The sequence below is a fragment of the Octopus bimaculoides genome, chromosome 16 (genome assembly GCF_046866305.1).
Source record: "Octopus bimaculoides isolate indiv1 chromosome 16, ASM4686630v1, whole genome shotgun sequence".
In the NCBI taxonomy this organism is placed as follows: Eukaryota; Metazoa; Mollusca; class Cephalopoda; order Octopoda; family Octopodidae; genus Octopus; species Octopus bimaculoides.
Genome location: NC_142943.1, coordinates 18,688,902 through 18,701,457, shown reverse-complemented (window position 1 = coordinate 18,701,457; position 12,556 = coordinate 18,688,902). Strand labels below are relative to the sequence as shown.

The 12,556-nt window shown below is 38.4% G+C and overlaps 1 protein-coding gene across 1 annotated transcript; it reads left to right on the top strand.

The window, feature by feature from the left end:
- The first annotated feature begins 2,485 nt into the window (after positions 1-2,485).
- Positions 2,486-10,867, top strand: LOC149132294 (uncharacterized). Its single transcript, XM_089364891.1, has 2 exons — positions 2,486-3,737; positions 10,768-10,867. The coding sequence occupies exons 1-2, from the start codon at positions 2,830-2,832 to the stop codon at positions 10,865-10,867; spliced, it is 1,008 nt and encodes a 335-aa protein (XP_089221017.1). The 5' UTR covers positions 2,486-2,829.
- The last annotated feature ends 1,689 nt before the right edge of the window (positions 10,868-12,556 follow it).

Below are 12,556 nucleotides of genomic sequence, written 5' to 3'. Positions count from 1 at the left end.
AACTATAACCACTTAAAACCTGGAAAAGGCATTACTGCAGAAACATATTGCCACGAAATCGCCCAAATTTACAAAAAAAAAACTTGGCTACAAATTTCTTCCCCACCCAGCTTATTTCCCAGACCTTTTTCCTACCGACTACCACTTTTTCAAGTACGTTGAGAAAGAGTTCAAGAACCAAATCAATACTGAAAGTGCGTTCAAAGAGTTCATCAGCTCCAGAACTCCAGATTTTTTTGTTACCGGAATAAACAAACATGTAACTCGTTGGCAAAAATGTGCTGGTTGTAATGGTACTTACTTTGATGAATAAAATTTCCGCATTGTTGAAGTATACTGTGATGAATTTCCTGTTTCAAAACATTGCTTACTTTTTACTCAGCCTGATATCATGGGATCACATAGAAATATTGTCACAGCCACAACATTGTGAAATATCTCAGTTCAGTATTTCTTGTTTCCCTGCACTTATTTTTGCAACTCCCTATTAAAATGAGAACATTCCCTGCATAAGACATTCAACTGCAACACAGAATATTTGTGACATTTGTTTTGCTCATGCATTTTCATTTTCCCGTCAGTTGTCTTTCCAGTCATTAATGTCTCCTTGTTGCAAAACCTACCACGGCGGTTTATTATCAAAAGGAAGGGGAAGTAAAAGCAATGAACTACACTTTTTTGATGAGCTATACAGAACCCTCTTTCTCAAACGTTCCTCACTATAGTTACAAAGAGTATAAAATATTGAAATTTTTATAATAATGGCAGTGCCCATCCAGTTTTCCTTCACTATTTTTTTTATAATGGCATCAAGATTCTGGGTTCTTCATTATGGACACATAATTTTCTTTGGCCGAAAACAAACTGGCTCGGTCTAGATTCCAAGATTGCACTTCGCTATCCATATCCGTGGGTGACTTTTCATCTCCAATATCTTCAGGCGATATGTTTCTCCTATTTTTTGCAGATGCATTTGGGAATACAAGTAGCTTCTCAAAAGAGACACTTGTTACTGGTTCTTCATTAGGCTTTTTTTATTTTTCTATACCTTACCCCAAGCAAAGAAAAAATCTGCAAGGTATTATGTCTTTGCCAATACACTAGCATTTTTTTCACTTCACTTTTGTGAATTTTTTGGAGAAAGCTGAATATTCCGTGGTATACTGAGTATTTTGTGCGAAAATATAATCTGAATAAAAGCAAAGAGAAAACAGTCTCAAAAACAAAACAGGAGATGACAGCAGCCATGTAAACTCCCTTCGTTTAAACTAACCACGGGCACACTAAGTCAAATTTTTTTAACATACTTCTGTTATTCTTACGTCTGGGTTAGATATGAGGCCTGCAGCCGAAGTAAATCAAATTTTAATAGAAAAGCATTCGAGCGATTAATAGTAAATCGATGATTACAGATTAAGTATTTTGTTTCCATGAAATCGCTTTTCTTCAAAATAATGTTTCACTTTCATAGGGCCCTGGAAACGGAGAAGCGCCATAAACGCATCAGGAAAATGAGAGGTTTGAAAATGAACTGTGTATTTCATGGATCCCTCTAAAATTCAAACAACCATGAAACGATATTTGGGCCTACAATTCTACTTACACTTTTGTTAATAACAATAGTGTCTCCAGATGTAACGATTCAAATCATTTTGTGAGGGAAAAGCTATTTTGGATTACTATTAAGATGTGTTGTTTTTAGTGACGTCCTTGAGTTCATGTTCAAGGGTCGACATATTTTCCGATTTATTTTTTAAATCCACTTTTTTACGGCATTTTTTCGGATGTTTTCTGTCTTTTATTATCCACCACTTTACGACCGGATACATATAGTGGTAGACATCCGCTAAAATAACAACTAATGTTCAACAAAGATAGATGGAAATTGGGGGTCAAAGACAAATTGAAAAATCACGGTGAGTAATAGCACTGGCAACAGTGACAGGTAGCAAACCACTATCATCAGTGACACTGTTTTGCGAACGTAACACAAAAATAACAAAAACACAAAATTTTAGGCTAGCGACGGTGAAAAAAAAAACGAAATAAAGGATTCAGTTGAATGGAAGATGAAACTTTGAACAAGGCGCAGGAGTGGCTGTGTGGTAAGTAGCTTGCTTACCGAAAGAACGTGTTTATTGTCGCTCCGGCTTCACGTCGCTGAATGCCAGCGTCGTGAATTTTTGACGTACAACTACAGGTAAGACTTTTGTGTTTTGGGGGATTTAGTTGGGGTTTGTTGCTCGTATTTATTTATATTTATGTCGAACAAGAAATCTCCACTGAATTCCACGCATTTGTCTGCCTGTGGTTGTGCTTAATGTCTCACTTAGCGGTGAGAAGAGTGTTTTGGAGGTATCACTCCTCCAAAAATTGTGAGCTTAGTTTGTAAAGGTTTGTTGTTTTCAAGCCGTGAATTGGGAACTACAAATGAATATTGTGAACTTTGTTTAAAAAAGAAAAGGAATTTATTGTTTTCAAACCAAGTTTTGAAAGCTAATAAATTTAAAGAAAAGTCTTCCTCTTGCTTTGAACTACACCACGTGGAACTACGCAAAGGATTTAATTTTTACCAGCAAAGTGACGACTGCAGCGGAGCCGGGATCAGATCGGGCCGGAGTACCGTTGTGGCCTGAAAATTTGTTATTCTGCCTGGAACTTTATATTTTATTTATTCTTTCTGAACTGTTGTATTTCATTTCTCCTTCTTTTATGAACTTTTTTAGTACGAACTGTTTATTTTATTTCTTCCGCTTTTTTTAACTGTTTTCTCTTTTTGCCTGTTTTTAAAATTTTTCGTTGTTTAATTTTTATGTGGACATTTTTATCATGGCAGAGAACATAAAGAAAAATAAGGCCACTGCTGTGGAGTGGGATATTATACCACCCAAGAAGTGGTTAAATGATTTCAAGGAAAGAACGGTAGTTTTACGGACCTACTCTAGGTTACTCGACACCATTACGGTCTTTCCAAAAATTGAAATTGAAAAAGAGTTGGCAGAATATCTGCCAACTATTAAGTTTATGGCAAGGGGTGTAAAATATGCGACGGTTAGGTTGCTATATGACACCCCTGGGGTGGCTCGCAAGTTTGCGAGCCAGCCCTTAGAAGGGGAAAAAATTCTGTTTCTTCCCACATACTGTGAGAAGAAATTAACTAGGGCTTGGATTTGTGGGCTTCCACCCGGTATAGAACCTGATTGGATAGAGGATACTATCCGAAGGGGTCTGGGTGACAGTGGAGCAAAGCTCTTAAATGTGAAAATTTTACCTACAGCTGATTGGGTTAGGGCAAAAGCAGTTTTGACCCTGTGGACCCAATCAGCCAGGGATCTGGTATTTCCGGATTTTTTGAGGATGGCCGGCCAGATATATCCGGTAATTCTTGAGGGACGTAAACCCAAGTGCCACCGGTGTCTGAAGCCCGGTCATATCAAGAAAGACTGTCCTCAGGACCAGAGTAAGGTCCTGGAACAGTTAACAAATGTTGTTCCCCTCGCTCCCCTAGTGGAGGGAGAGACGGAGGAAGTCGAGGAGGTGGAAACCTCCTCGAAAAAAGGAAAAAAAAGGAAGAAGCTGGGCAACAATGGTTGCCCACCGAAAATCGTGGGGGAGGAGGAGGACCTTCCGGCAAAGGCGGAAGTACGCCCTACTCTAGTGGCCCCAAAGAAAAAGAAAAAAAAGAACGAGGCACGGCCGGTGCTCGATAGTGCACCGCCGGCGTGTCCCGACACTCCGTTGGTGGGAATTGTGCCACCAACGGAGGAAAGCAGGTCGGCGGAAATTGTGCCGCCGACAGTAGAAGCTGTGGGCTCACACTGTGAGGAAAAGGATCGGCTAATCCTATTCCGAAAGGGAGGGTCCCTGCAGAAATTTGTGAATAAAAGGAGGCGTCGGAGGGAGGGAGTCCTCACCTGTACTAGGGATTCGGACTGGCCTCCGCAGGTGTCTGCGGAGGTCGTGTCGAGTAGTCACATAAGCGCGGTGGTGAATTCCTTCCCCCTCGACGAATTCAGTATTGAAAAGTGGCCCGACCCAGACCCATCGTTTTGCTTGAGAGAAGCGAAGGCTATATCGGGCGAAAAAACCTAAGAAGACGAGTGCCTCATATTGTGTAATGAAAAATCGTAAGAGGCAAATGCCTTAATTTATGACTTTTTATGTACGAGGTTCATAGCCTCAATGTGAAAATTTAATTTTATAAAGAACAGTGTTATAGAGAAGCAAAGTTCGGCGGGCGGCTTTTGCCTTCTCTCATTATACCATCATATTTATCATCCATTTCATCTCATTAATGTTTTTGTCCAGCCCGTAGCTACTCTCTGTGTACTGCCTTTATGGCAAATTGAAATGAAATAAAGTAGCTTGCTTACCAACCACGTGGCTCCGGGTTCAGTCTCACTGTGTGACACCTTGGGCAAGTGTCTTCTACTATAGCCTGGGGCTGACCAAAGCCTTGCGAGTGGATTTGGTAGACGGAAATTGAAAGAAGCCCGTCGTATATATGTATATATATATATATATATATGTATATGTATATGTGTGTATGTTTGTATGTTTGTATGTCTGTGTTTGTCCCCCCCCCACCATGACTTGACAACCGATACTGGTGTGTTTACGTCCCCGTAACTTAGCGGTTCGGCAAAAAGAGACCGCTAGAATAAGTACTAGGCTTACAAAGAATAAGTCCTAGGGTCGATTTGCTCGACTAAAGGCGGTGCTCCAACATGGCCGCAGTCAAATGACCGAAACAAGTAAATGAGTAAGTCGTATTCTAAAGCTGAAGCAAAAACAGATTTTATTTGTGGGTTGATGTTGCACGAAAGAGAAAATTTTATTACTAAAACAGTAAATTGAAAATTAAAAATTTTAAAGAGTTTTACTTGTTTTCGTAAATACGACCAGCTTCGACAGAAAAATAACTACTGTAGGGCGTGGCAATGTATGTGAGTGCGTATTAGTTTGTGTATGTTTGTGTGCGTGCATGTGTATGTGTATCTTAATTGCAAGTACAAAAAATAAAAACCTGAAACTGACGGGTCATCATAGGATCAAACAACTTCTGTCTATCTATCAGCCATACCTTATCAGGAAGTTACAGCATCACAACTGCAAGATCAGTAAACACACACTTACCTACAATAGAAGAAAAGGCAAAAATGAAAATAAATACACAAACTATTTATTCTGATTATTTCAAATTATAAGAGGCATAAAAAAGTACTGAATATTTTTCAGAAAGCTTTCGTTTTTCTTATTTTTATTTACTCCATCCAATCTGCATTGAGTATCTGTTGTCGCTGAGTGGAGAAACTATATTTTTAGAGAGATCGTACTGAGTAGATCTTTTAAAGAAGTACATAGGAGAAGGCCCCCTTCATGTCCCTTCCGCCTCCCTATAAATGCGGCTATGCCTGGAATTATGGGCGAGAGGCTAAGTCGACCACATCAACCCCAGTGCTAGAGTGGTACTTATTTTATCGACCCCGAAAAAGTGAAAGGCAAAGTCGACCTTGGCGATATTTGAACTCAGGTCATAAAAACGGACGAAAAGCTGCTAAATATTTTATCCGGCATACTAACGATTCTGCTATCTCAACACATTCGCAATAATAATGGTTTCAAATTTTTGGCACAAGGCCAGCAATTTCGGGGCAAGAGTAAGTCGATTACGTCGACCCCAGTAATCAGCTGGTTTCTATTTTATCGATGAAAGGCAAAGTCGACCTCTTAGTATTTGAACTCAGAACGTAACGTCGACAGAAATACCGCTAAGCACTTTGTCTGGCGTGCTAAGTAGAAGTAGTCTGCCGGCTCGCTGCCTTTGTAATAATCCTTTCAAATTTTGGAAAAGAACAACCAAAAGTTTCGAGGGAGGGTAAAGTCGATTACATCGACTCTAGTGCTCAGCTGGTATCTATTTAATCGACCACGAAAGGATGAAAGCCAAAGTCGATTTGACGGTATTTGAACACAGGAAGTAAAGCCGGACGAAAAGCCGCTAAGCATTTTGACCAGAGTACTGTCGATTCTGACAGCTCACCGCCTTCTAATTCATAATAATAATAATAATAATAATAATAATAATAATAATGATAATGATGATAATCTATTGTAATATTCCTGGTTAATTCTTACTAATAAGAATGGTATTTAATTTCAAACTATTGAGAATATCTTTCTAAAGATGGCGAAGCCTTAAGTATATATGTTATCGCCGAAGACTTAGAAATTACGAGATAAATGAGAAAATATTAACAAGGTAACAAACACTACAGTACATTTGAATTAACTTACTGTAAACATGTGTGTGTCTGCGCGCGCATGTGCGTGTGTGTGTGTACGCTCGCACGCGCGTGCGTGTTTGCGTGTGTAATACACAACATTTCTTAGAAAGAATTTCGTTATAGTATGTTTTAATTCCAGTGCTGCAACTATATCTCCGGTTCCTTTCATCTTTCTTTTCCTTCTGACTATGCTAAAGAATATGACATTGTTTCTTAAGACTGCAAATGGAATTTGAAGGTGATGTGGAGGCTATTTCTAGTAGATCTAAAAACCACGTAGAGAATAATCCGTGTTCCCTAAAGGCACCAAGCTGAACATCTATCACATCAATTTTACCAGTTTGGTAGGGACTAAGAGACATCACTGTTACCCCTCTCCTCTCAGCATTAAAATATAAACCAAACTGCAGACTGAACTCTGGCTATAGATGATTACTGCAAACGTAGCACGTGATCTATGTATTAGTGAAATAGGATACGGCGTGACTTCCGAAATAACAGCATCCAAAATAACGGAAAACCTAGCTTACGGCACTTTTGAATAGTCTTATAAACATGTACTCATTATCTATCACCGAGAGTGTAAGTTTGATATTGCGTTCTTTTCTTTTTTTAATTTCAAATATTATTCTAATATCTTGAGATATGCGTGTGCGTGTTTTATTGAAACAGAATATTGGCAAAACACGTTGACATTCAGTTTAAATTGTTTAAGTTCTGTATTTAAGAGCAGCCCCTACCTGGATATATGTTATGCGCTTTGCAACAGCAGTGAAGCAGTTTAACTTTTATTTCTAGCGATGCAGGTGTTATTCACACCTTTAATAAAGTTTAGTTGACGATTATAATTTTCCTTTACCGTATAACGTTGCAAACAGCTGTTTTTATTAATTTTTTTGTATACACATTAGCGATGTGCTAAATCATCCACAGACATTTATGGTGAATATATAAACTCTGATAGGTGAACTAGCCCGGAATCAACCGAATGAGATAACCTTATTGAAGATGGCTACGGAAATAGCCGAAACTGGCTGGTCAGTCTCAGGAATTCTCGGTTCGGTGTTCCGGGCGATTGCAGCCCCTATCAGAGTACATATTATGCGCATTGGAATAAATAAATAAATAAATATATGTATATATATATATATATATATATATATATATATATATATATATATATATATATATATATATATATATATATATATATACACACACACACACACATATGAAGGTGTACTGAAAAGTTTCTGGCTTTCGGTAAAAGAAAATACAGGAGGATCAGTTGGTTATGATTTTATCTAACATATTCCCCTCTCAGACTCATACACTTATTGCAGTGGTCCTTCAGCTTTTCTAAGTCCTTTAAAAGAATTCGGAAGGTTGAGCCGCCAAACAGACTTTTCATGATACTCTCAAAGTCAGGACTGTTTCAAACACCATATATATTTCGCACTCTTTTGCCTTTAAAACGAGTTTCTCTATATCCCTCCACTTCGGTAACTTCAATCATGTAACCACACGTGTGTCTTTCTTTGAATTTTTTCTTTCTCTCCGGACTTTTCTTCTCATTCTGACATAGAGCCATCCCCGAAACGTTATACACCAACTATTTTTTCCATCTTATATTGAGCATCAACCTACGTCCTTTTAACTTTTGTTGTTTTATTTTTAATTTTCGACTGTGTGTGTGTATGTATGTATCTCTCTCTCTCTCTCTCTCTCTCTCTCTCTCTCTCTCTCTCTCTCTCTCTCTCTCTCTGTATATATATATATATATATATATATATATATATATATATATATATATACTCCAAGAGAGTTAGGGGTTGAGGATTCAACCCACTATATACTGCTGGGAGGGTGCCCAAAATAGTCAACAGTCACTGTCCCCCTCACATATGGTAACAGTGACTGTTGACTATTTTGGTATGCATGTACAGCCATCTGTGTATGTGCATCTGAGCACACATATATGTACTCCTGTGTTTATGTCTTTGTATCCATGTATATCTGTAGATGGTAATGTATACAAGCATGTGCATGTATCTATGAGTTTTTATAACTGTATATAGTTTTTTTATATACATTTTGTATGTTTTTATATGCCTTATATTTTTATTCTTTATTTTTTTATTGTTATTTTATATTTGTATATAAATTTTGCGAAATTCATGAATTGAATTTTGTAAATCTCTGAGGAGACCTAGTGAATCATGCATGTACCCCCATTACATCGTTTTCATCTACTAATTACTCCGATTTGTGACTGAACAAGTTGGAGAGAATCCTTTTCCGCTTTTTGTGGAAGGGTGGAAAGCCACTTGTGAAGCGCTCTGTCTGCTGCCAGAAACCACTAAGGAGTGGGCTAGGGATGCCTTGGCTGAGGATGCGAAAATTCGCGTTAAGGTTGAGGTACCTCGGGCTTTACCTGGACGGAGAGCAGGTGTGGTCACCGCACGTCCGGTTCTACCTTCCGCAGTTAACTCTCACCTTCCTTTTCAAGTAATACTTGAAAAAGTTGATGAGAGGTTGGCCAGAGAGGAAAGTATTTGTCTGTAAGCACTTCAAGCGAGTACATCCTACACATTCTTTCGCCATAGTCACTAGTACGATGAAAATTGCCTTGCCTTCCCGATTAAAGGAAGGTGGCGGTGCAATATTCACGATAGACTCGGCTGACAACCGGACTCGTCCTGACACAGCCGTTGGACATAGGCCCACTGGTTTGAAATATTTGGACATTGCACGAGTGTGTGCAGAACGGTTTCGTCGTTCTAATCGGTTCGGTATTTCTTGTTCCGTGTCTGTAGACAAACAAACCGACCGACAGACAGACAGACAGACAGACAGACAGATAGATAGATAGATAGATAGATAGATATGTAGGTAGGTAGGTAGGTAGGTAGGTAGGTAGGTAGGTAGGTAGGTGGGTGGGTATAGAAGATAGACGCACAGATAGATAGATAAATAGATAGATAGATAGATAGATAGATAGATAGATAGATAGATAGATAGATAGATAGATAGATAGATAGATAATTTCTATGCACAAATAGATATACGACCGCTTCTGTTATGTTTAGTGCTCCACCTAGATTATTACCTCCACCTTAGCGATGGCGGGGGGTATTGTTTTCAGTTGTGTTTGTTTGTTTGTTTGTCTATGGACAAGATATCTCAAGAACCGCTGGATGGATTCGGATGAAACTTTCAGTGATGTTTGACCTCGTAACTGGGGGTTAGATTTTGGATCGATCCGGTACCGGACAAGGATTCTGGATTATTTGTTATATTTACTTTACTTTACATGAAATATTACAATCTTACGTTCTTTCAAGTCATTCTCTGATTTTCTCCCTTGAAAGCACGCTCATGGTTTCACGTAAGCTACGGTGGCGTTGCTGTTTCTAAACTTTTGTTTTCGTTTCTCGATTATTAAATTTACTCGCGTCTCTATCTTAGTAGAAATTGATGGATAAAGAAATCAAACTATATAAACAAACGGTAACCAAACCGTTCAGAAATTAAATAGCACTAACATATTCAGTAACAATAATAAATTTAATTTGTGTTCGACAATTTTTAGTTTTACCAATTTTGAATATATAGCTCGTTTAAAACCTCTTACCTACTTGAAAATTGCATTTCTAGCTCTGCCTTGAAGGAAGCTTTACATCTTGGACTCACCTTTTTGTGCGCAACGATTCTTTTAAATCCCCATTAACAGTACCGTATGCAGGTCCTTTCTGTTTTCTTTCACGCACGCATAGTTTTTTGACTATAGACCTTAATGGTGATAAAGACACTACATCAATGGATAGACTAAAAAAATGCCTTCATAGAAAAAACTGTCCCTTTTCCCACTGCAGACGACACGCACACAGCATTACAAACATGGCCTTCACACCCACCTCCACATTCCATGTGTACCATTGGGATCGATCAGGTACCGGACAAGGATTCTGGATTACTGTGCTGTTTTTTATTTTTTTAACTTAATTTTTACACAGTTTAAAAATCATCTCCGGCTAATCGTTGAGAGGACTTTGATGTTGCCCTATCGGAGGTTTGCGCTCTTCTTATATTTGCCAACTTTCGTTATAGCAGTTGAGTAACTACTACACGTAGTCGTATAAGCGAAATAAAGATGGACACAAGTTTATATCTTTAATGCCTGCGTACATTTCACCATTCTGGTTGCTTGAAAACACTGTGCAACACTCAAAAAAGTACAAGAGATCTGTAGCCATTTTTATATGCAAAATGACATGAGAAATCCATTTCTGGCTTTCTTTTTGTTGAATTAGGCATGGTTTGTACAGAATTGTCACTGTATACCCTTTTTGTCATTATTATTAAATAAAATTTTCTACCGCATTGTAAAATGGATTTCAACCCTGGGCTAGACACCAATCTTAGTAACACCTACAATGTGATTCAAAGCTTGTGTTTAATGTTAGTTTTTATCTTTCAGATCTTATTTGTTTACAACAATGAGTGCAAGACAGTACAAAAATTATCCAAACAGATTCTGTTATATCTGTGGGGAATTGACTTTTGCTAAAGAAAAGTGATGTGTTACACGACATATCAAGAAAATATACAAGGCGTACTTCGATTGTTATTTAGGAGACCAGGATAAGTTATGGGCTCCTCATGTGTGTTGCCTTACATGTGTGAAGACATTGAGTGCCTGGTATGCAGGAAAAAAAATTTACATGAAGTTTGGTGTGTCAATGATTTGGCGTGAGCAGAAAGATCAATCTAATGATTGCTATTTCTGTCACCATGACTTTACAGGCTGTACTACAGCAAAGAAAAAGAAACACATTGTTTACCGAAATTAGCAATCAGCAATGCACCCAGTAGAGCACTCAGAAAATTTACCTGTCTCCAAACCTCCAGATGAAGAAATGCAGAGTTCCAACAGTGCTGATGAACATTCCAGTGGTGAATGTGTGGAGCCCAATGATCCAGAAAGCGAGAAGAAACCAATACCATTTTCTCAAGAGGCTCTGAATGACTTGTGCAGGGATCTCTATTTAACCAAAGAGAAAAGGGAGTTTCTGGCATCAAGGCTTCAAGAACGTAATCTTCTTGAGAAAGAAGTGAAGATAACACTGTACAGAATGCGTACAGAGGATCTGCTTGCATTATTCACCATGAAGGATGACTTATGCCTTTGTAATGACATCACTGAACTTTTTGAGCAACTGGAAATACCATATGGTAAAACCAACTGGCGACTTTTCATAAATGTATCCAAGGACATCACAGCATCAAAGCTGTTCTGCTACACAATGGTAACACTCTGCCTTCTGTTTCCATAGCTTATAGCACAACCATGAAAGAATCATATGAAAATCTGAAAGCAATTCTAACAGGCATACAGTATGATGACCATACCTGGCATATTTGTGCAGATTTTAAGGTTGTGGCCATGCTTACTGGCCTTCAGCTTGGATATACTGAATTTTGCTGCTTCCTCTGACTATGGAATCCCGGAGTAAGAGCTAAACATTATGTACGCAAGGATTGGCTGATCCGAGATGAAATTGAGCAAGGAGAACACATCATGCACAAATCACTTGTGAAACGTGATAACATTTATTTACCACCTTTGCATATTAAACTTGGTTTGTTTAGGCAATTTGTGAAAGCCTTGGACAAGGGATCCTCCGCATTTGCATATCTTGCAGAAAAGTTCCTTTCCCTGAGTCAAGCTAAAATTAAAGAAGGTTTCTTCATAGGTCCCCAAATTCGAAAAATTGTACTTGATGAAACCTTCATCACACATCTCAAGAGAAAAGAGAAGCTTGCTTTTGAGTCATTCAAGAAAGTTTGTGATAACTTCCTGGGCAACCATCGTTCAGAAGACTATGTGCATGTTGTGAACGATCTGCTGAGTCATTATCATGATATGGGATGTAACATGTCTCTAAACGTTCATGTGCTTCACTCTCATTTGGATTTTTTTGCGGAAAATCTTGGTGATGTGAGGGATAAACATGGCGAAAGATTCCATCATGATATTTCAGTGATGGAGTAACGATTCAAAGGAAAATGGAACCCTGGCGTGTTGGCAGAGTACTGCTGGGGTATAAAAATAGATCATCACACTCCGCACAAGAGGCTTAGAAGGACAAAAGTTGTTTAAACTGACAGGAGTGTTTTTAATTCATAACCAATATATGTTTTGTTATACCAACTAAATTTTTGTTATGTTTTGTGTAATCTTTCAGTATTTGCAATGTTGTGTTCAA